Source organism: Emydura macquarii, unplaced genomic scaffold (genome assembly GCF_026122565.2).
Source record: "Emydura macquarii macquarii isolate MOO-44397 ecotype Brisbane River unplaced genomic scaffold, CSIRO-AGI_Emac_v2 contig_561, whole genome shotgun sequence".
Classification (NCBI taxonomy): domain Eukaryota; kingdom Metazoa; phylum Chordata; order Testudines; family Chelidae; genus Emydura; species Emydura macquarii.
Window position 1 is genome coordinate 3,483,812 of NW_027130698.1, and position 25,772 is coordinate 3,509,583.

At 38.5% G+C, this 25,772-nt stretch overlaps 1 protein-coding gene across 1 annotated transcript in view; it reads right to left on the reverse strand.

The window, feature by feature from the left end:
* PEPD (peptidase D) overlaps nt 1-25,772 on the reverse strand; it is a 194,493-nt gene that overhangs the window by 38,517 nt on the left and 130,204 nt on the right. The window contains exon 12 of the mRNA XM_067540055.1: nt 10,638-10,786. Coding sequence (XP_067396156.1) covers nt 10,638-10,786 — 149 coding nt within the window. The remainder of the gene's footprint in view (nt 1-10,637; nt 10,787-25,772) is intronic.

The window sequence follows — 25,772 nt, forward strand, 5'->3', positions numbered from 1 at the left end:
TCCATTGTAAGCCTTATATTTTGGTGAGTTTTAATGTGTGTCAAGCCAACATGATAATTCTAAATCAAGATGACTTTTTCTTAAAACACAGTAGCTTAAGTCAGCTGAATTGATACTGCACACTTGTGAGTTCTTTTTAAATAATGTTTTATTTGGAAGCCTGACAAGGTGCAATATTTGAAATAAGCTGCAATGAAGTCCAGCAGAAGATGTCATGTCTGGTCAATTTCACCACAAGATCTTCAAAGATGCACATATTTGGGTTAAGAGAAGCAGGACTTCTGGGTTTAGTTTTAGTGGGGAAACAAACTCTGAAGTTTGGAAAAAACTTAACTCAGACAAGACTCAGGACAATTTTTATTCTGTCCAGACAAAATGTTCTGTTTTTAGCAGGTTGGTTGTCTAACAGCTACCCTGATGTAGTATCAAGTCTGAAGGACTCCTGCACCTCATACATCAATGGAAATTACAATGTGTAACATGTAATGATCCCTTCAATATGGGATTGGAAAAAAAGGACTGCAGATCAGACACCATGTGAGCAAAAGGTTAATTCCCCAAGAATGTTCAGTATCCAAAACTAGTATTTGCAGTGTCACTGCCCTAATCCTGCAATGACTTATACACATGCTTAATTTAAAAATGCAAACTGTGCCATTGAAGTCTATGGAAATACTCACATGCTTAAAGTTAAGCACATGAATAAATCTTTGCACAGTTTGGGTCCAAGGCTGGAAGTTTGTTCTTGTATTACTGCAATGCATCTGCTGTAAATCTTGTATGAGCTGCAATTCCAACAGTTCTAAAATCTCTACAATACCTAGGACACATGGGGAGAGCTCAGGACACAATAGCAGCCTTTTCTCTGAAGTTCTTTGTTTGGGAATACTCTGTTATTTTTTCCTCTCTAATGTTGCAGTGGTCACGCTGCATGGGTCAACTGCTGTGTGTTAGTCTAATTCAACTGAAAAGAACAGTTTCCAGTGGGATTTGCAATGAGAGACTCTCAGTCTGAAATCTTGCATCTAGGGAAAAAAGGATGATCTTACATTACAATAAATCGTTTCTTGTTTTGAGGGACTGAAAGATCTGCTGAATTTGACAGAGTATAGCCCTTTCTTTCACCTCCTACTGTTAGCCAATGCTAATTCTGGGCAGTTTGTCTGTATGGTTAACAGTGACTCTCATCCCAATACAAGGGGATTCACATGCATTAATTTATAGACCTTTGTAATGATTTGAAAAAATCTTGTACGTTTTCCATTTTTCAATTAACGTTGCTTGTTTTTCAACATTAGAATTGTGTCTGCCTCCCACTTTCCAGCCCACTTTGGGGATGGCCATGCCTTCTTTAGCAAACGATTTATGATGATGAATTCTGATTTAAGTTACAATAGCAAGCCACATTGTCTTGCCTGGGTCACTCTCACACAACTAATACTTAAACAGAAAGAAACTTGTTTATGAACAAAGAACTAATGTTATCCTGTCAGCAGGAAAATACTATAGGCATAATTCAATAGAGAATAGATGATTAATTGCTGCAACATTATATGTTGACAAGAGTTAGATTCTTTCCAACTGTTTTAAAACACAAGAGCATACTCTTAATTGAAAGGGAAAATAATATTGCCATCATCTGTTGGGATTAATTAAATATCAAGGACTAGTTATAATATTCTGAAAGCACTTATTCTTCAGGGGAATCAATATGAAATCCTCAACTTAAGTTATTAATGTTCTATGCCTAAGAAATATTGCCATGCTTCAGATATCATAGAAGATTTAAAATGGCTTATAGCATTTGCATGAAAATAAGAAAGCCTGGATAGGAATAATTCTGTAATACAAATAGAGACAACAGAAATTAAGAAATAAACATGAAATAATTTCATGTCTTCCCCAGTCCCCCTCTGTTATGCTGTTGTCAAAAAATTCAATTTAGAGGATGAAAAACTGTATTAATTCTTTTAAAAAAACTTTAAAAAGAAGTGGTTGTCCTTAAATAGCACAACTGACAATATGCAATTATAACAATACAATTTTGGACTATACAAAATAAAAAATGAATTTTAAATGGAAAAGCCATGTATTGAATCTCCGATTGAGAGAAACGTATTTTAAATAGGCTTATCTTGAAATAACATGGAGAACAAGCCATCAATAATACAATCTCCTATGTCAAATTCTGTAGCTATTAGTGCCTTCAACAGATTCTTAAAATTATTTGGATTATTTCATGCCCTGATCTTATACTATCATTCTGCTCCTTTTGGAACATACTTAAATAGCAAAAATAGTGGGAAAAAATTGCAACTTTGAATTTGTCAAGTTGATTTTTGTATAAAAAGCATTTGCTACATTTTATTTGCATACAGCAGGGGTTACTCAGCAGAGCAGCTCTTGTTCTCTGAACATACGTCCTCTACTGAGTCACACTGTAGGAGGTGTGTGCCTGAGCGCTCAGCCACAAGCCCTTTTCAAGGATGCACATCACTCAAACTGTACATTCTGTTGTCCAATGGAATCAAGACTACACTCTTTGTAACCATTGCTCACAGTTCGTCTCCGCTTCCAAAAGCATTAGGACTTGTATCCTGAAGCACACACAATCAGTGTGGCTCTGTTAGAGGCAATTTGTTCAGAGTACAGGAGTTGTTTTGGTAATCTGTTCTCATACATGGCTTTGCCTAGAAGAACCTAAATGCAGGAGACTAGCTAGCTGTGGCCTCGTCAAGAAGTGGGCTGAATTCTTCACACTGTTCAATAGGCAGAACCACTCTCCTGAAAAGGTTCTTGATGTGACACTGAATGATTTATGAAAGGGCAAATTGAGCTCTACACTTTTCAGATAAGGGCATGTTACAGATACATGCCATTGAGGTTTCCACCTTTACCTCAGCCCAGAGATATCTGCCATCTCAGAAGACAACCTACAGCCTTATCCATTTAGGTAGGATGTGAGCTGAAGTGGCCTGACCTTTATATTTTTCTCTAAAGATCATAAACAGTATATTGGACCATTTAAAAATCTTATTTCTGTCTAAGTAGGGACTGACTACCATCTTGATACCCAGAACACCTAGTCTCACCTCCCCAGGACAGTTATAGGGCTTTGGGAAAAATACAGGCAGTGATATGCATTGAATTAGGGGAAAATTTTGGATGAGGTCTAAATACCACCTTTTCCCCATACAAGGTGTTAAAGGGTGAACTGGTCCCATAACAACTGGTAATGCAGAGAACCCAATAGCCAAGGTGATTCCATCAAGATAAAACCTTCCACAAAAGGTGGTATAGTGAGAGAGTTCACATAGGATCAAAGGACCTTCCATATGTTTAGTTAACACCTAATTGAAATCTCAAGGAGCACTTCCCCTATAATGTAAAACAAGGGGTCTGAAATTAGACTATAAACTCTTAAGGGAAGGGACTGTACTTTTCTATCTGTTGTACAGCACCTAGTGCAATGGGGCCCTAATCCTAACTTGATATTTTGGGTATTTCTTCAGCAGAAATAAAAAATGACTATACAAGCGATGGGCCCCTTCTAACTCTGGAGCAAAACCTCGGACACTTGCTTTTAGTTCTAACGTGCAAGTCCACATCTGGATGACCTCAGTCAGTAAACATGCCACTGAGGGTTTGAATGTCCACTCAATAATCCATCCCCTGAACCCAGGTCATCACCCATGGTGTTGTTTGTTATCTGCCAGATGGGGCTTCTTTGTTTTGGACAACGTTCCCATGGATTAATTACCTCTTGACAGGACAAGTGACCATGTGCTCGCCCTGTTCAGGTATTGCGGGACAACCATATTGTCTGTGAGAACCAGTCCAATGGGCCTTCAGCACCAAAATGTTTACATGGAGCCTCAACTCTGAAAGACTATGAACAGTCAAGTTTACTAAATAAGCTCCCCACCCTAAACCAAAGACCTCTGTGTCTATGATTATCTGAGGTGCTGGTTGTGAGAAGAGCATTCCCTTCACTACATTCTTCAACACTTTCCATCAAAGGAAAGTCTGACATTCTGAGGAGGGGATTCTGCCAACTCCATTTGGAGAGGTAGAGGAGATATGGGGTTAATTCTGTTGGATAGCATAATGGAGGGCTCAGGAGATATGCCTTTACTCCTAAATGCCAGTGCCAACTTTGAAATGTTCTGTGGCCTCAAGACTCCTATATGTAGCCCTGTAAATGCAATGCCATTACGGAGAATAGCTTTCATATTGCATATAAACTGGCTTGGGGAACAACAACTTTTGTGCATATTTGGAACAATTTCTCATATTTTATTGAAACAAACATCATCAATCAACAAATATGCCCAGCTGCCCAAATAACGTCTAACTGCAATTTCAGTTCAGTGGGGACTTGAGATACAAGCTTGTTAAATCATATAAATGTACTGATAGGGAATTGAATGGTTGCCAAGTTGGCCTTACTTAGCTGTTGCTTGGGAACAGTTGACTAGAAAAAGAAGAATTTAGAACAATGGACCTTACTGAAAGAGGTGTTTAATTCTTTTTATATAATATGGTATATAACTGGAAAACTGAAATCAAGAACTAGAGCACCAATGAACAAAACAGTAATTTTTTAAAATGTCCATAATTTTTAAAATAATGCTTAGAATGTGACAGTATTTCACTTTACAGAATAGAAGTAGGGTCTAAAGATTAAGGATAGCAGAGAATTTAACTTAAGAGGGGATAACAATGGAAAGTGCATTATAGATCCCTTATAATCTAGAACATTAATTCCGAGAAGTTTCAAGGACCTAAGTTTGAATACAGGAAATAAAAAGTTTCTATCAATCAACCTGGGGTCTAAAGAATAATACATTTAAAAGATGCAATGCACTAGCACTGTGTCGTCAAGAATTGGGATTTAGTTTGTAGATGTATGTTTATTAACATCTTCTAAATATTCAATACAATGATCCAGTAAATACCTTCATAAGCCACCTGAAAGGATGGTGATGGCATAGGAACACTATCATTTGTTATAATCTTATAAAATAGACTATTCTATAGTAATTGCCCACATACCACAGTTTTCAACAATCTTGCTACCGTGTGGTGGGCCATTACTGGAACATTACTAGCCCTTATGTCACAGTTTTCAAATGAAGATGGCAAAGGGCTTTTCAAGCTGGCTAAGTATGAACCCATCTCTTACACAGGAAAACTGAAGCACAGAGAGGTGAAGTAGCTTGCAAAATGTCACATAGCAAATCACTGCTAGAGTGAGGAAGACAACTGTGGTCCCTTAGCTCTAAGCAACAGACCAGTTTTGTTGTTTTAATTAGTAATGGGCAACTTTCTTATTTGTACATCACAGGTCCTATTTCCTTTACATTCACATCTCTTCATTAAACTGAGATTTCAAAATGGTAGCAGAAGAACAGTCCTCTTGTGAAATCATAATTATTTACAAGAATTCTTTGAATACTTTAGGTTAATTGGGAAGGGCAAACAGAATGTAGGCCTCACTATTTAATAACCTCCTCTAATTTTTGATGAAGAGTTTATTGGTTGCTGAAACTTGGTGAGTCTAACCCCATATTCAACCAAAAAAGAGTACAGTAAACCTAGTTTACAAATCCAAGAAAGTGGCTGCAAATTTATGGATATTTATTTATGGTGTCAGCACTAAGGTCCTGATTCAGCAAGGTATATAAACACGTGCTGACATTTAACCACATGAATCACTGAAGTCAGTTGTCGTACTTGTGTGGAAGCACCTTGCTAAAACAGGGTTTAAAAAAGAATAAATGATAATACATACAAATATCCATTTAAACAGGCCTATATCTTCATTAGGTTTGGAGGCAGAAAACACACCTATTTGGGAGTAGTCATATTTTAGGTGAACAGATGTGCGAAAAGATATTTTATTAGGATACTAGTTCTTTGTGGCTGTTCGCACTGCCCATTATTACGCTTTCCCAAAACTTTCCATTTTAAAACATTGTTTTCAGTTGCTTATAACTTTGCCAAAGCTTAATTATTTGGGCTAAAGTTTTCCATTCTGGCTATCTGCCTCCATCTGTTTATTTTATTTTATTTTGAAATTTCAGTCAAAGTGTTTCAGCCATTTCTGAGAACGAGGCTAGTGAAAAATATGTTTTGTCCTTGTAAAAAATTCTGGAGGCCTTTTCTTTGAGATGCTCTAGTGCCCCAATGCCTTGGAGCAAAGACTTGAAATTTGGCAGGGGCTGGCCTTTGTGTCAGGAATAGGCCTTTTGCTGCTCTCCTGGAAATTTGGCCAAGTTTAAGCTTTTGAAAAAAAAATGCAGTTTGCACATCTCAGTGGAGACTTGAAAGAGCATTGCAGCTAAATTCCCTGAAGATTCCAGCTGCAATGAGTGGGGCCAGCATTAGACTCGCTGGGGCCTAGGGCAGAAACTAAGGAGTGGGCCTGGGGCCAAAAAGACGTTTTGACCCCAGGCAACTACAAAGCCCGAGCCCTGCCATCTGAGGCTGAAGCCTGAGCTGCTAGGTGTTGCCTCTTATCCCCATCCCCCCCCCAGATGTTCCTTCATGCTCCCGGGGGGGAGGGAAGGGTGGGGAAGGGAGCACACCGCACAGTTAAAAAAATGAGCATGCTCAAGACCAGGGCTGAGCAGCACTTCCTCTGCAATTGCTGCCCTCATCTGCTGAGGGCTGGGCCAGGTTTGTATCCAGACACTGCAACTGTAAGCGTGGAAATTCTCTCCTGTGCTCTTGGTATGGAGGAAGTTTCTTCTTTTCCTTTATGCTGTTTTTCCTGGTGAGGGTTGCAGTGGCAGCATGGAGAGTAGGGAGGACCAGACCTCCCTTTTTTCTGCAACAGGTTCCAGTTGCTCCGGGGGATTCCCAGGCGCTCCCAGACCAGCTAGGAGATATAATCCCTCCAGTGTGTTCTGGGTTGTCTTTGGAACCTCCTCCCCATGGGACATGGTTGGTGGAGTTCCAAAGAAAGCCTACCGGGGGCATCCTTATCAGGTGCTCAAACCACTTCAACTGACTCCTCTTAATCCTGAGGAACAGCAACTCTACTCTAAGGCTCTCCCAAACAGCCAAGCCCCTCACCCTATCTCAGAGAGTCAGTCCAGCCACCCTGCAGAGAAACTTCATTTCCACAGCTTGAACCTGCGATCTTGTCCTTTCTGTTATTAGTTCATGACCATAGAGGAGGATGGGGATGTAGACTGACCTGTAAATCGAGAGCTTCAGCTAAAAACACAGTTCCCACTTCACCACCATGGATTGGTACAGTGCGTGCATCACTGCTGCCACCACACCAATCTGCCAGTCAATCTCATGCTCACCAAGACCCCCAGATACTTAAACTCTTCCACTAAGGCAGTTGCTCCCCGTTCACATGGAGTGAACAGTCTGCTTTCTTCCAGGAAAGATCTATGACCTCTGATTTGGAGGTGCTGAATCTCATCCCAGCCGCTCTGCACTCAGTAATGAAACGTTCAAGTGCACATCAGAGATCATAGTCTGAAGACATGAGGAGGACATCATCATCTGCAAACAGCAGAGATAGCATCTCTGATGTACTCTCCCCAACTCAGCTGCTCCTTGATATCCTATCCATGAAGATCAAATTAATAGGAGTGGGAGAGTCCTATTGGCAGAGTCCAATGCTTACCTTGAAGGAACTTAACTTAATGCCAAGAATGCAAACAACTCTCACTTTGGGAAAAGAGGGACCAGATAGCATGCAAAAGCAGTGCTGGCACCTCATACTCCCGCAGCACTTCCCACAAGACATCTCAGGGAATGCCATCACTTGCCTTTTCCAGGTCTACAAAACAAAGGTAGACCGGATTAGCAAACTTCCACAACCCCTCAAGTATCTGCGAGAAAGCAAAGAACTGGTCTTTTGTTCCACGTCTGGAATGGAAACCCCATAGCCTCAGCTCTCGATCTATAAAATGGGGATGATCCGACCCCTCACCTCACAGGGGTGTTGTGAAAATAAACTAGTTAATTTTCTGAAGCACTCAGATACTGTAGTAATAAGCACCACAGGAAAGCCCACGAGGAAATGAATAATTCTGTCTTCAGAGTAGGTGCAGTAAATAAGGCATGGAGCTATACACTTAACAATGAGGATTAAAAAATGTATTTAATGGCTGCTCATTAAGTGAGCACCGTCCATAACGACACAAGGGTCTTGTGGCAAAAATTGCCTGTGATCATATATCTGTATATAAGTGTGTGTGCGCATATTAAGATTTGTATTCAAGACAGATATGTGAAATAAACAGCTAATGAACCATCAAATAATTCATGTAAATTTTAGTACTTTATATATCTGTCCTCATATTTTCCTTCTATGGAAAAAAAAAATCAGATTTAGCCGAGATGGTTATGAAACATTAAGAATAAAACTTAAGTAAAAACACTTTCTTGTCATTGCTCTTTTTGGAATATTTTATCATTAACCTATCAAGAAAACTGATATAAATGTCTGCTCCAATCCCATGCAAACACTCCTTTTTGAGTCTTTTCCCCACAACTACTATTCTTCAAACTTTCATTTTCAATCAACAACACAGTTAAACTTATTTTTTATTAGTAATATAGCTATAGCTAAGTGGTTCCAAAAGTGCTGCTTGTGCAATAGAATTGAATAAATCTTTTTTCTATAGATCAGGTTTGTGGCACAATCTCTATTGTGCTTGAGTTACAATTCCATCATGATAGTTTCTCAATTTGAAGAAAATAGTATTTGCAACCTACTGGGGTTTATTTTGTTTTGTTTTTGGATTGGAAGCTAGAATATGCAATCTTCTGAATTATGTGTATTTTGACCCAGACAGAGAACATTTCTTTGCTACAATAGACTCTGAAGCTTTGGGAACCTTCTGAAGTTATTCTTTAATAGAAACAAATAGAAACAAAATGTTTATCAACTTTTAGAGAGATGATCACTAACTTCATTTGAGGGCCAAAGTTTCAAAAGTGAATTCCTAAATTGTATTTATAAAAATCCTGTGCACACTATTTTATGCTGCTAGCTTTCTTTAGCAGCACGTATTCTCCATAAAGATGAAGTTATGTAACCAGAGAGAGCATTGATTTTATATCTTTATATAGTACTAACTTATTAATTTTATTATCACAATATCCAGAAGCCCTAGCTATAAACCTCATATTCAGAAAATAGTTCTTTACTGGCATCTCTAACTTTCTGAAAAGGCTACTCAAAGTCCCACTTGACTATGTGCCAGCAAGCAATATCAGTTAAGGGCCCAGTTCCACCACTGGAGAGAAATACAATTTTGTAATCTACAGAAAAAGTAGCTGCTGATTTTTTGTGTGTGTGTAAATTCTTTTTCTGGAGCCTGCCACATTAGGGGCTTGTAGTTGTGCAGTCGTGTGACCTTGCTAAAGTAAATGATAAGTTATTTTAGAAAATCTCTGCATTATAATGAACATAACATTGCTTTAGATTTCAACTCCTAAAACTAATAAGCAACATACTAGAAATTAACTGGGTCAATATATATTAAATGAAGCAATTAAAGCTTGCAATAAAATGTAAAGAAAATATGAAGACTAGATGGAGACAGGACTTTGAAGGGGAAAATAAGGCAGGTGGAACGTGTACATTATTATTAAAATGGCAAATATCTAAGCTTCTAACCCAGATAATCTTAGGGTTTTTTTATTCCACTTCAAGCTATCTTGATGTGCAACACTGATGTCAGCTTGTATAATATGTAAATAACATGTGTTGTAAGTGGCAGGCTAAAAGCTTCCCCACATCAGGTCTGGTGATTGAAAGACAGTAAGGTAATGTTAAAGGACAAACATACTTTGTGCATTAAGTACATTCTCCACTAAAGCTATACTATTTATAATACTTAGAAATGTTCAAGTACCATCACTATTAAAATATTCAAGTTCACAACAACAGTTAGCTTTAAATGCATTTAGCTCTAAAAGCATTTATTTGCTGCACTGAATGAAAACAGAATGACAAAAAACCCCATATTTTTCATTGCAATGTTTTTTCTTTGATTACTCCATGCAGATGAGCATGAAAGTGTACACTTGGCTAGATGAATTGGCTAACATATAATAATTTAAGGATACAATGAATAATATCCAATAGTCTGTATTTTCTGATGCTCTCCAAGGTAATTAAGCATATCCCCCAATACACAGTCACCAACTATTCAGCAAAAGTTTTCTATTTAACATGGAAAATACAAATGCTTGAAATAAACTCAAGTATGAAATAGAAATTATAATTGCAAGGTTCAAAACTGGACAATACAACTAAAATCCCTACAAAAGGTTGCCAATATACAAATTGGCATAATAGCCACCACTGCCACATTTGAGGTATTCAGAGAAAAAATGAATATTAATATATACATTTCACAGAATGTTATTTCCTGATAATATTGGGCTGGATGAGTGACATATATGATCGTTTCTATGCTCAGCTAATAGCCATTTAAACTTATCTGTAGGACTCTCACCATATAGTTTTATTTTTATTAAGCTATAATCTAGTGGTCAGTTTCTTGCTTCTTCAAACATTGAGTCCCAGCATAATTGTTTTGACAGCTTGAATGCTACCATTAAGCTTGTCAATTTCTGTTGACCTACTAATCTTTTACCTGCTTTGACTGCCTTCATTACAGCACGAGATGACTTAAGCACTGCTTCATAGATGGCCCTCTGGTCAGGAGTGAACTTTCCATTTGCTGGAAAAGTGCAGGTAATGTCAGAAGCATAGCAATAATATTCTCCTCCCATGTCAAACAAGCTGAAAAGAGAGAGGGGAAAATGTGAAAAATGAAATGCCATAGTAGTAGTAGAACAAACATACATTTCTTTACATTCCTGGTTTACATAAAGCCACATCAGGGCAAAATTATCACGACCAAAAGCGCTGTTTTGTGACCTAAGTGAAATGGGTTGGTAGTTTCACAATATTTCTTTGTAGGCAAGTATCTACATCACAGAGAACATTACCAGGCACCCTTGCTGGGAATTTCAGCACAGGGTAAAAGACTGAATGGACATAAAGGTAGTTCCTTTAAAAAAGATTTAAAGCATATCAAATATCCATGGCAGCCTCTCATTTTTTTGTGATATTTTTATGAATCCTGTGTGTACTTCAGTTTCCTGCTGTACTTTGCAATGCTATCCAGTCTTCTCTCAGAGCAGCACAGGAGACATGAGGGTATGTGTTGCCTTGCTGTCTGGGGTGCAACGAATGGGTTGTTAAGAAATGGTCAGGAACCTGCTGAAAGCAACCATATCAACGCAGAATCCAAAAGAGACAATGGGAAGCCCCAATGATCAGATCATGAACACCTACAAATCAATGACCAAGAGGAAGGTAGGTTTGCTCCTCACCTCTCAGCAGGGAAGCTGAGCAGAGACCAGTTCAGAACAAAAGGACTGAGAGGTGACAGGCAGAAGATAAAGAATGGGCTTCTGGAAGAGACTAGCTGCTCTCACCTGAGACTGACAAAGTGGTCAGGGAAGAACAGAGCCTGAAATGGAATCCATTACAGCTTGGCTGGTGGATTGCCCTGGCTTGGCAAGATGAACTATGTCTTAATGTTTATTTCTCTATGCTAACCTAAGGAATTCTGATGGCGTGTTCTAGTTGACTAATAAATCCTACTGTTTTGGAAATGTTGCCTGGTGTCACACTGCAAATACTTGCGGCGGTACATTGGTCCCTAAAGAGTGTAAATGTCTCTGTTCAGGAGTCTCTCTCATTTGGATTTGCTCAGTATAATTCATGGTATAAAGAAGAAGTGTTGGGCCCAGCGATCCAGTCTTGGAGGAGGTGAGGTTGCATGGCCTACCCTGAATGAAAAAGGAGACCCCTTGGGGTCTGTATTACTGAAGGGGCTCCTCCAAGAGACTGTTTAAAAGCTAGGGTGTAGCACAGGTCCTGTGGATCTGTGACAGCCAGTAAGACCAACTTTTCAGATGAAGAAACATATATTTGTATCTTGCTGAAAAGAAGGTAGGTTTCTCCAAAGAGGCCAACCCCAAAACTTAATAGAATATTGTTAAACAAACTTTGGTCATTTGCATCTAATTATCAAAATCTATTTCTTGTTTAATCTCAATTTCTCTGTTAAATGTCGAGTGCCACTGCTCTGACCATTCATGTCCCTTTAGGACAAACTTTTCCAACAGGGCTTAAAGAAACATGTTATCTGCATTCTGAGGTGAACCAACCAGAAGAGAGCATTTAATACAGCTTTCTGCATCAAAGACAGCACTCAAGATTTTTTTCTCTTTTTTAAGCACATAATAGGAACAGTTTTATTGAAGCAATAAAGCTTGCCCTGCCCTTGGAGAAATACATTTATTCCACATATGAATCAACCATTTACCATTTTAGGACTACTGCTTAGCTGCCATCATTCTTGCTGACTTCTAAGTGGTACCTCTGTGCCCTTGTGACAACCAGATTAGACATTTGCAATCCTCTGCCAGAACAAGCCTTTCTGATAAGGGACTGCCCTGGTTCCAGCAAGCTCAAATTTCAGCAGCAAGGCTTATCACCCCAAATAAACCTTCAGATGATCATACATGTAAAATGTGCTCTCTCAGAATCAATACAAGACTTTGTATGGTCTTGACCCTTAGCACTTGAATTATCACCTCATTTCTCATGTAATGAGCTCAACGGGTATCTGCTGATTTAGGTCTTCTCACGGTTCCTATGCAACAATTACTATCTCAAACAATATGGATTTTAGAGCTTTTAGCTATTATGCATAAAGTTCCTGAATTCTCTTTCCTCAGCAGTTCATAGTGGAGTCAATTAAACAAAATACATTTGTCCAATTTTGCTTCCCGCCCCCTTTCTTTCTGTTATAAAACTCAAAATCACTTTAATTTACATGATCTGTGGAATACTGTGAGGTACGTTGAGCAATATGTAAATTCATTTTATTATTATATACATTCAAAGAGGAACATCTAGTTTCAACCAACATTCACGCTGTGGGCTTCAAGTTTTATATACCGATTAAGTGTCTGTAGCATCTCCTTCTATAATAGCCACAGCACAATGGGACCAGATTCTGTAGCAAGAACCTTTAAATTCTGTAGTACTGTCTATTTATTATATCGCCATATATAACCTTCATTCCAATTCTTACCACCCCAAACATACATGATTATGGCTCACAATTGAAAATACTCAGTCATGTAACATTTGTTTGTCAGTGATTATTTTCAGCAATGATTATTTTTGATGCTGGATTTCTGTCTCTCTTTTGGCCATGTGGCTAGACTCTTTGGGCTTCAGCAGTTACCATGGTGAGCGGGGTGGTCCAGTTCACCATCTCCTTTCCTCACCCGGTGCATGCTGGGGAAGAGGGGAAATAATAGCTCCCAATGCCTTAGCTGCTGCTTTATTCTCTAGACAGCCTAGCCCTACTCCTGCCTCCATGACCCTTTCCCAGTTGGTTCTACAGAACAAGTGAAGGGAGCATGCACTGTAATCTAATGAAGTCTCCTTTGTGGGGAAAGTTACAGAGGAAGAGACCACCGCAGGCAGGTCCCAGCAGGGCAGAGAGATGAAACAAAATATTGGCTGTCTGTCTGCTGCAATAAATGCTGAATTTTGCTGTATCTTGGAAAAATGACAGTCTATGGCCAGACAATACTGGAGGCTAAGGATTTCTGAGTGAGGTGACTGGGGCACTCACCATCTCTCAGCCATTCTTTCAGGAGTTATGCAGGCTCACGAGAATCTAAAAAATGTGAATTGAGTGTCTATCTTTGCAACCATAAATGGTTAAAATTTGTTTTTAAATGGAAACTTAGCTTCTGGAGCACAAGACATTGGCAAGGGAATGAATTCTAAGGCAACCATCCATGATTCTGTGATCAGGGAATACATAGAGCTCCCAAACAAAAGAAAAAACGAACATTTCGACATATTAAATTAAATTTGAATAATCAACTAAGCATTTGCCAGAAATAAATATGAATCTTTTAGGTGGCAATGTACTTATTAAGAGTCATCAGTATACACTGAGGATGAAATCCTGGCCCAATTAAAGTAAATGGCAACATTTACATTGATTTCAATGGGGCCAAAATTTCATCCTGAGTTCCTACTGATTATAAACAAATTATATTAATCCCATAGTTCTCAAGCAACATGTGTCACTGTCCTACACATTAACATTCCTTTAGGACAAGCCTGTCCAACAACCTTTCCCTTCCAAATAACAAAAGCTGTAATAAAAAAATAAATTTATAGAAAAATACTAGAGCGCATACAACCACATCAAACCTATTTCAAATCACTCAAACTACCAGTGAGGTCACAGCTGCAATACCAGAAGGTAACAAACAGGTACTGTGTGGGAAAGATACTAAATACCCACATCCGCAGTTGAAAAAGAAACAAATGCACAAGCTTGAATCATAGCAAGTTAATCTGTGATTGATACTATAAAATATGGAAAGCAAGAACATATTTGTAAGGGTCTCAAATCCTGTGGTTAGCTTATAGTGAAATAATTACAGTATGAGTTAGTACCAATCATAATCCTACTTTTAACATCTATATTGAAATTCATAACATATGGCAGATTGTGTGTTTTGTTTGCAGTCTACAAGGCAACAATTCTGGTCCCACAGAAGACAAAGCAAGTTTTGCCGTTTTTAGTGGGAAATAATTATTAAGGGGCAATATGCAAAGGAAAAAAAATGGTTCATGCCCTTCGATTCTTTCTGATGTATGGATTTAAGTTTGCTTTCTGCTTGTTTTTTTATCTCTAGAAGGATCAGATTTTATTTTCATTGTTCGAGTAAAAAGGTCTCCAGTAGAGGGCCACAGAAATGAAGGGAGAGCTCAGCTGTTATTTGAAAAAAGTGGGAGTGCTGAATCAGTAACAAAGATCTCTCCTGCCAACAGTTTGTGAGGTGTTTGAATTAAATAAGTTTTAACAAAAAATAAAAGGCACAAGATTTTCAGTAGTCTGACTAAAAATCAATTGTTCATTTAAAAAAAATTAAGATTAAAATGTCATAATCGTACTAGTTTTCCCACTTGCCATGCACCCAAAGAATTTCCCATCTAAGTGCATAAATCAGACTGTAAATCTTTGCTGTGTGGGCAAATCTCTGTGTCTATGTACAACCCCACTGAAGTCAATGTTGCTGTGCCTGGATGCCAGGATCCATCCACGTGGAGCCATTTGTAGGATCTCAGCATTAAAAATAAAACTCCAGTTTGGAAGAGGCAGAATTTTACAGCTTTGAGGATGTAGACATGTTATTGAGCTAATTCCCACATAGCTAATAATTAAATTGTGTGCATGTGTATATATATATATATGAACACATATTTTTTAGATTATACACATTAATTTAAATGTGAAATATATTTAAATATAAAATGTTTATTGAAAAATCAAAGTTGTACAAGAGAAGCCATTCCCACAACACAGTGAAATGAGGCTATTTTTCATGTTACTTCACAAAACAGTAATTACATAGGAGTCCAAACCAAAACCCAAGACCAGTAAAACCCTCAACATTGCCAAAGCTGGATCTTACATTTATGGTTCAGGCTCATTGCTAACAGTAGTGAACTAGACAGCATATACATAAAAGTGCTGACAGATGGAGAAATTGTTTGATGCGATTATTAATATTGTTCTCAATTAAAAGGTGCCATGTGCTTTAGTACTGTACTCCAATAGCATGTGAACCAATCCAAAATTCAAAGGATAGAAACTAAAAATTTAATTTTGTGAAATTCAAAGTTTCATAATACTGGGGATTTTCAAAGATGTTCAATACTGGCCTAATTCTGCTTGCACTTAAATCAATGAAAGTTTTACATTGATTTCAATGTGAGCAGTCAGGCCAACACTGTGTTCATATTTAAAAACCCACCCACTAATTATCTGAACTTCGCGTTGTCTCTCACGTTCAATCTTGTAACAATTTTAGAGCTTGAGTAGAAATTATTTCCCCTCTAGTCACACAGATTTTCTGCATCCCTTTTTGTGATTTATTCTTATATTTTTCCCACCTTTAGATCTTATGATAATAGATGTTTGACCAATTACAAATCTTTCATAAAGGCACAGATCTCTTGATTTGAAAGAGAAAAGCATTAAGTACTTATCCTTATGCATTCAAGTTTTAATGTATTAGGATTAATTATCCTTCTGTTTGTGGTATATAAAGCTGTAATGTTGCTAAATAATTATACTGAGTCAGGGCAGCCTTTACAATTCCAGAGGCATTCCATAATTTCCGTAGATTAACAGATTTCACTAAAGGTAATTATGATTTAAATACACCACAATCAAAATTGCCAAAAATCTTATGATTAAAAAAAAATATTACTGTCATCATTGAAATTTACTGGTTTTCTTAAACCAATTATAATTACAACCATCAAACAATACTAATAAAGAAGGCTGGCATTCTAAAATGTTTGGGTTACTCCAGAACCGAGTAACAGAAAATCACCATGTAGATGCCGCCCTGGGATAAGAGTTACAGGTAAGGTATTAGGCTCTTGGTTTTTGGACAAGAGGAAAGTCTTCTAAGGGCAAAAGAAGACAACTTCGCCATAAGCCTCAGTGAAAAGGTATTCAAAGCAAATTGTACACTTGGGAGTTATTTTTGCTGTTACGGGGATTCTCTCCCATTTACATTAGGCCATTTCTACCTGGCATATTGATCCTTGTTAATTCTGGACAGTGATGGGGAGTCTCATGCCATGAAAAAATCTGAAATACCATAGCTGTACTGAGAAACTAACAGAAGTCTGAGAAGATCCTAGTTTTATATGCTTCCTTGCCAGAGAAAATAAATGGCCAAACCCATTTTTCCCCCCAAATAAAATGCATTTGTGAATGACTGACCTCCCTCCCGCATTTAAAAAAATGCATTAAAAAAAACCCAACCTTATAATAACATGCTTCTTAAATCAACCTGTAAACAACACTACTCAAATTCAATAGGAAGGCATAGTCCCAGGCATGCAGGAAGAAAGACACGACACAATAGATGTGGTTTAATTAGGATACAGTTGAATTCACAATCTATCTGGGAACACCAGCAATAAATTGTACAGGGCAGGTCACAGTAATTTCCTTAATTGCTTCCATCTACTTGGGAGGGTTGATGGTCTGCCCAGGCTCTAAAGAGCCTGTTGTAGGGACACAATCACCCTCTCCTTGTCTGAGGGTTAAGGATATCTAGAAAAGTCACCGGGCTGTCTGCCTGCTGTACAAGATGTTAGAAGCTGCAACCCCCTTTTTTCCAGCTTCTTCAGGGGATGCCCCCTATAAATCCACTTCCAACCCATTTATCAGGGATCAGTATCCCCTCTAACAAGTACCTCCACTGAGATCTGCTACACCTGCTACTAAGCTGTGACATCTCGACCTAACCACCAATTCCATGACCTGCTGTGGGGAAGATGAAAAAAACCCACCCTGCCTAGGCCAATCTGGTGGTGAGCAAAAAATTTTCCCAGGCCCAAATGAAAAATGGCTTCTAATGCAAGCCCACAGCAGATCATAAAGCTCAGTCCTGTTCTGGGATGAGGGTAAGTGCTGCTAATCTGAGAGAGAGAGAGAGCCCTCTACAAGGTATAAATACACTCCCCCTCTCATTGGTGCAAATAGTGGGTCAGTGACCACTTCCTGTCCCTCCCCCCTTGCTTCCACCAAGGTGTGTCCCTGCTTTCCCTTCCTTCGTACCCAAATTCAGGAGGTATACTTAGTAGAGCCCCATGCTCTTTTTTCCCGCTGCCCAGCCAGAGAGTCACCACATTTAGCTGTGGTGGAGCAGATTGACAGCCTTTAAAAGCTTTATTTTCAGACACGACTGCACATTAAATATGTGCAACAACTGGGATTGTGTGTATGAATGCACGATCTTTACTGTTACCAAATGTGGCAATGGCATAAACAAACTAGATGCACAACTGTGTGCCTGTCATATTTAGCCCCAGAGGACTCCCTGATCTTCAATTTACCTTTTAAGGATAGTTTATAGTAACAAATGTAACAACATACCATTTATATTGCATACTGCAAATCCCTAAAAAATTGTGATTCTTCACTGAAGAAAAATATACACAAGCTATTTCCATGATCTATGTACTTTGTTCATTGAACATTTTCTGCAGCATGAAGATACATTTTCCAAATTTTTTCCCCAAAATTATCTAAAACATGGAAAAAGAACCAACCAACAAAATTACTGGCATCACTTCCCCACTTTCCATTCCTTGTGCTTTTAGCACTTTATAAACAGGATTGTTCATCCCTGGTTTACATCTGTACAGGGAGAATGTGGCTGAGGTTGCACAAGATCACTGCAAATTCACCTCCAGCATGTGTCTGCAATGGGCAGATCAGCCAGAAAAGCATCACTGATCACATGCTGAGCATGATCAGGGTGAGTGATGCATTGATTTTGCTCATACCTACTGAAATCTTTGATTGCAGGTCTTGGAGTCTTCATCAGAAAGTAAATCTTGCTTGGCATTACATCTGAGGGTGGGCAAGTAAGAAAAACCCTGCCTGACATTCTCTGACGGTAACTCCACATGGTATGCAATGTAGCTAACGGTCACTGATTCCATATTCCCCTACTTATTTTTCCTCTTTTATTAGTATTTTTTGTCCAGTTCTTCAGAAGTAAATATGCAAATATACCTAGAATCTCATATAAAAGATAACATGGTAAAAATGTTAAATACAATATTTTGGGGGAAGTAACGACAAAGTGACTTAACTGTACAGAACTCATTATTTGATCTGTAGAGCTCTCATGCTGGTTCTAGGTCCACATGCATGTACTTTATAATCTTCCTTCCCTCACATATTGCAAAATACTGTAAACATTATTAACTAAAGCTGGACAATGCAAAGTATGAGAAAAATCAGATAACCTTTCAGGTGCTTTACTGACAGACTGAATTGCTATGTATCAGCAGTGCAACATTAGCCAATAAATAAGGTCAAACAAAAGGTAGGCTGCCTTTTACATCTGTTCTATCAGTAACCTTCAAAAATCACTAAGTACATTTCACTTCTTTTTTCCACAGGCAAAAAGCCTGATCTCACAATTTAAAATTTCTTTGAAAATAAAACAGACCAAAGGCCAAATGTGGCACAGCATGTGGCTTATTCCATAATCTTGTGACCATGTTAGAAATAAACGCAGAAAGGAACTAACAGATCCTCCGCTCTCTGATATGAAACCTTTCAGTTATTCAGAGGAAGTTTGGAATGTGCTAGGTTCAACTGCTATGCACTAATCTGCACTCTCCATTTACTACATAGGTTAGGTTTCACACTAATATTTAATATCATTTAGGGACCTTGGGAAATAATTTCAAAAACACCTGACTTCCAATGGAATTTAGACATCTAAGTCACTTACATGCTTTTGAAAGTAATATCTGTTACTACAGGCCAGACCCTGCTCACCCTATCCATCAGAGTCACACTGGAACTACTGGGTGAATAAGATAAGTAGGATGTGGTCCTATTACTTTCACAACACACTTTATATGGCAAAAGGCAACTTTGGAGTTACATTTTTGGCTTTAAAAATTAGAAAAATAATTTGATTATCAGTTTAAATTTGTAAAATATAGGTTGTGAATGGCCAGGTTTATTTTCTCCAAATATAGAAATAAAGTCACTGCATAAGATTATTTGTTAAATGAAAGAATCGTCTTTCGAATGTTACCATGTCAAACTATCACCTTACTTTACAGATCTGCTTTCTGTGTATATTCAAAGTCAGATCTCCTCTGTGGTGGGGTGCAGGATCCATCTATACTATCTCTACACCCAGCGAGGGCTCCCACTACACAGAGGTCTCTCCAGCAGTGGAGACATGGCCAATCTCTCTGTTTCGTTTGCATGGTTCAAGGAGGTCAGAACATGGGTGCAGGAAATTAGATTCAATAGTGGTAATAAAACAGTCACTTCTAAAATGATTGCTCAAAAAAGAGCAATTCAATAGTGACTAGGTTCATGGTCTATACGGGTAATGCAGTTATGTATCCAGAAAATGGCTGCATAATTAACCTTTGTCACAAATTTATTTGTGCTCCATATATTAATAAAATGCTGCCACTTGCGCTCTTGTACTTCTCCACCTGCCATCTTCCTCCTTGGCTGGTTAACTGTGTTTTCACCAGAAGAGGGAGCTCAGTGGGTTTCCTGTGCTGGTTCTCATGCTGCTGCCCTTAAAAGGAAGCTGTGAGAGAGTGTTCCAGTCTCAGAGAGCTTTGCCAGCCTGCCACAATCCTTCCCCCTCTCCTCTCCAAGAGAGAGAGATCCTCCACAGAGCTTTACAGTCTGTGAAAAGTTAAAGCAAGGCATGCAAAACCTTCTGGCTACTGAAGACTTTGCAGGAGAGAGGACTGTGCGGTCCACTGAGGAAATGGGGGCAGGGTACAAGGGCAGTCGGTTGCGGAAAAAGCCTCAGTATTCTTTCCAGAGACACTGAAAGGTGTGCAGGAGAGCTAAAAAAGTTTTATTTGGCAAACAGCTTCCCCAGGAACACAGCTCCTTGACTGCTTAGGAGTGGGGTTCCCTTTCACAGGAGTGGAGGAGGTATGGGCTCACTGGAGCAGGGGCAGCAGCACTTTTTGAGCATGGGGACACTTGTAGAAGCAGGTGCAATGCAGAGCTCATAAGCTGCTGGAGCAGTTGCTGTCCCATCACCCCGGCATGGAAGAAAACGGACTCCTAAAATAGCAGCAGCGCTATTCCTCTTTCTCTCAGTCACTGGAATGAAATATGAATTTTGGAAGTTAAGCCCTGTTCATCTCATGGGGTCTGAATTCTAAACCTCATTCAGCTGGATGCTAAAAGCTGATTCAACAAATACCTCTCTACTCTGATAACAGCCTATATACTAATTCTAACTATATTTCTAATTCTCTTCACACAAGTGAGAGACTGAACTTGGTTTTTCCCTTGTTTTAAATATTTGCCTTTTGTGAAAATATCAGAAAATAAAAGGCAGCAAACAATAAAAAAACAAACAAGTCTTGACAATCTGGTACAGCCCTGTGTGCTACCATTGCGGAAGCTTTGTACTGGTGGCAAACCATGAGTCCTAACTTTCACAGTTTAGATCAGGGGTTTTCAAACTTTTTTTGCTGGGATCCCTTTGAATATATTTCAGGTTGACACGACCCCTCCCATGTCCTGCCATGGCATGCACGGGGGCTGACAGCTCGCGACCCCCCTATAACAACCTCATGACCCCCAGTTTGAGAACCCCTGGTTTAGATGCAGCCAAAAGCACCTTGCTTAGCTTGTGCATAGCTATCTTCTGCTATGGAAGCCAGTCTCGCCTTCTGAGAAAGCCTTTTCATTCTCCGTGACTCACTGAATTTTGCAGGGCAAGGGCCAATTCAACACAAGGAGCACAATGTGTGGTCCAAATAAAGAGCCGGGAGTTACTGCTAGGGTCTGTAAGTGCTGAGCAAGAGGGGCTGAGGCAGCAGTGGCTGCACTGGAAGCTGCAGAAGAAGAGTGCTCATGTTCCAATCTAGCACCTCTGCTTTATAGAGAATATTCGTGAGGTGAGGAAACATTTAGGGAAAGTTCCTAGAAGAGGTTACTTCCTATACAAGTCTACCAGCTTGCTGAATCAGTGTGTTTTCCTGCTTCTGCTTCCCTGATTTGCTGTTAGGTGGTACTGCTCAATAGGCTAGAGCGATGAAGTTTTTTTTTAACAGAAGTAGTTCTCTGCTGCAGAAAGGTCAGGTCTGCCTTGCACTTAGGGATTTTGTAAGAGTGGCTACAATCTTGGCATGTCTGGTTTGTCAGCTGCTTGAGACCTCCATCTTGAAACAGAAGATTCAGAAGCACCATCGTAGTAACTTTCTTTTTGCTGAGGCAAGGATGAGAACGTCACAGCAGCAGAAGGCAAACAAAGAGTGCAAACCTGTAAATTGTTTGCAGCTGGCTGCCTCTCCATCAACAGATGGAACATCCCATTTGTTCTGACCTGGTAAGGTGAAGGCTAGAGAATGCCAGCACAAAGTAAATGATTCACATATGGTTATACCTAGCTACCAAAGTTTTGCATCTGACTCTGTAACAGACACCTAATAAATGCAATTATTTCCAGACGTACTGGGCACCCACAGCTCCTGCTGATCTGTGCACGTTCAGTACTTTTAAAGTCAACTCATGGTTATTTAGGTGCTAAAATTTCAAATTAGGAGTCTAACTTTCAGCACCAAAGACTGAACATTTTGACCCGTGTACGTGTGTGCGCTAAACAAATATTGGAGCTTAGAGAAGTAGGTGAAATGTCAGACCTTTGATTATTGATTTTTATTGTAAATACTGTCAAGCTCTCATATATGTAAAAGGTCATTGCTTCCATTTTTGCCATGGATAAAAATCGAGTCAGCATCAGACGGTGAATAAAACAATACTTCATTTCATTTTGGAAACATCTCATGATTTTTCTTTGCCTGCTTCAAAGCCACCTTAGAGATACTTAACCCTGTCATCTTCCAAAGGAATCCATTATACAGACACGTCACAATACTATACATGCTGGAAGAAGACAAAATCAAGAGTGGCCAGCCGTCCTACCGACAGGGCAGAATGTGCAGCAATCAAGACAGAAGCCATAATTTAGAACAGCAGGGGCTGAATGTTCATGAGCCACAAGTGTATTGCCAGGGAAAGGAGAGCATGTTTTTATCTGTTAGGAAGCAAGATCTATTCTTCATGGCAGCACCTCAAGACGACAATATGCCACTGCAACTGGGAAACATTCTTGCCTTTGAAGGGCTCAGTTGTGCCATTTAGGAGCAGTGTGGAAAAGTACTGCTTTAGAGGGAGCACTCAGAGGCATCCTGCCTTGGAACGCGTGCCTGAGGGGGAATGCCTTCTGGAGCTCGCGTGTGCACAGAGGCTGCATACCTGCTACTGCACCTTTTTGGTGACAGTTTTGGGTAACTGAGTTGGAACAGCCCCTCAGCTACCATGAGTATAGAGACTGGTGTTATCCAGGGTCTTTATGCAGGGCATTCAAGTGGTGGGCTGGAGGCTTCCTGTACCCTTCCTCTGAACTGTGCACCTGTTTAAGAGCTAGGCAGAATTTGCCCCTGAATTTATATTCTTCTGTATCTATGCACTCCAAGGCTACTGAGGGGTAAATTTCTGACACCAAAAAAAGAAAGAAGGCTTTAGGAAGCTGATTTGCTACTGAAATGCAATATAATCACTAACCTATCTGAGAGAATATTTCAAACATGATTTGCCTATATGTGATTAGAACACAGAAAACCACTTGATTTTTGTGGGTCTTATTTTCCATAATGCCAAATAATATATTTTAAAAAAATATATGTTGAATTCAACAGTCATTCAGTAGTACATGAGACCTGGTCCTGCTGATCTTATTCAACCAAACTCCCAATGACACCAGGCCCACAATATGTAAAGCAACTCAATTCTTACTTACAGAGTACCAAACAAAATCTAAAAGAGTCCATAAAAATCTGGAAAGGAAAACTAATTTTCTGAATGTGACAAGAAAAGAGAAGCAAATGAACATGGTGTTTCGAGAAGAAAGTTAAACTAAAAGACTAAATACAGCACTGAAATGAAAACTGAAATATTTTTGCAGTAAAAAGCATATTGTTGCTAGTGACCTTTGCTTTGGTTTAGAACGCTTGTACATTTCAAGCAAGTATTCAAACTTGGAATGTGGATTATCCAGTATGAACAGAAAACTTGTTCAATTAGAGAAGGAAATCAATCCAATAAAAGGCTTACTAAATACATTTTTCTATTTTTAATCAAGTTCAGATTTTGTTAATTAACATAAAATTAATAATGCATATACCATAAGAAAAAAAATCAACTAACTTTTACTAAAAGATAACCACAGATTACACTGACTGAATAAAATGAAAGGGTGATTTTTAAAGAAATGGACAGCCTGTTGCTTCCGCATTCAACCATTAAAAACTAGCAGTTACCTTGTTAATTACTTATAAGAAATACAGCAGTAACAGAGAAACTAAAAATATTTTAAAACTGCATCAGATTAAAAAATTTAAACAAAGTTTATCAATTTTGTACATCACTAGTGCACTGAACTTCAAAATCCATAAAAACGCAGAAGGCCAAGTGAAAATATTTAGGTTGGCCATATCAAACAGCTGAGCTTTTTTACATTTGACATGTTAACGTCCTGGCATTTTTGCAGAGCTTTAATATTACTAAAATAATAAATATGATATATATTTTGTTTTTCTATAAAATAAGCTGTTTTAATATCAAACAATTAAGCTGTCTTGGGGAAAACTGTATTTTCCAATCCAAAAAGATTGATCAAGTTCTCACTTTTTAATGCAACATTGCCCCCCTCTGGACAAAATCATTTTTGGTGTGTAGTATTTGCTGTTAAGTACTGCAGCACTAACAATAAAAAGCATCAGTTTTTCTAAAACAGAATGAAAAAAAAATGACAAATAGTATCACCGATATCTGTTTTCAAAGTTCATCTGATTCTTTAATGGATGAAGACTTTAAACAAATGCTTCCAATAGTTTATACCAAATAAATAAATAAATATCAGCTGCTTGGCGCTCATGAAGAGCCTTACTGTAATGAATATGAGAGAGATTCCCCTTCATTCCCGCAAAGAAAACAGTATATGCTTTTCAATAAATTATAATAAAAATAATTTAGTTATGGAGAATGTTCTGACGTACTTCGAATTCAATAAAACCAGAATTGAAGGCATTATGGCAATGTTTTTAATATTAGAAACCTTTAATATTATGCTCTTAGATCAAAGAAGAAAATCTGATAACTAAGCAATTAACAGACTATCTGTGCTGTTTTAAAGGGGCTCAGACTGTAAATACAACACTCGGACCTGGTGGGATTGATACTAGGTTACTTGTTGTAAGAGGCTATCTGCCATATTCCTCATATATCTTGAGTAATCTCAGTAACTACAAGTGTCCTGAAAACTGTCCCATATATCTTTTTTGTGTGTTTATGTAGATGCACTTAATTGTTCAAAATGTAGTATTTTTTCTATTCATTCTATCCACCCCGACTTATCTGTCTGTTCTCTTCTTTTACACCACCAATTCAGTGGCATAGAGTCTGAGTGATGAGCAAAACCCACCGCTTCTAGAATGGCAGTTGGTGGGAGGACCAGTGGTTAAAACAGGAGAGAGACTTTTAATAGCGAAACTATGAAAAATAAACATCAATCTTGAATCCCCTTGAATTGCGGATTCTTAGTTACGCCACATGGGAAGAAACAAATTGAAATCCAGTATAATATGAGAGGAAGATGTTATATACTAACATACTATAAAAAGATGTATACACTTGCATGTTTAACCTTTATTATGGAGATTAACAGTACATTGCTGATACCATCAGGTGGCTATATTTCTTTCGATGGCAGGACTTCTTTTTCCCCCAAGGAGACAGTTTATAAATTAATTTTGATGCCCTCTGTGCCAGTATTATACTAATGCTTTAAACTAGAGATGCGACATTAACTAAAATAAATCTGAATAAAATAAAATATTCTTGTTGTAGATTTAAATTATCCCAATAATTTATCTTCTGCAACACTAGATTGCTTTCCATTCCCCCAATCTCCAACAGTTTGCCTAAATAAATAATTGGTGCTCAGCAATTGTGATGGGCATACTTAAAATGCCTAAAATAGACAGCTAAATTATGTTTTATTGGGAT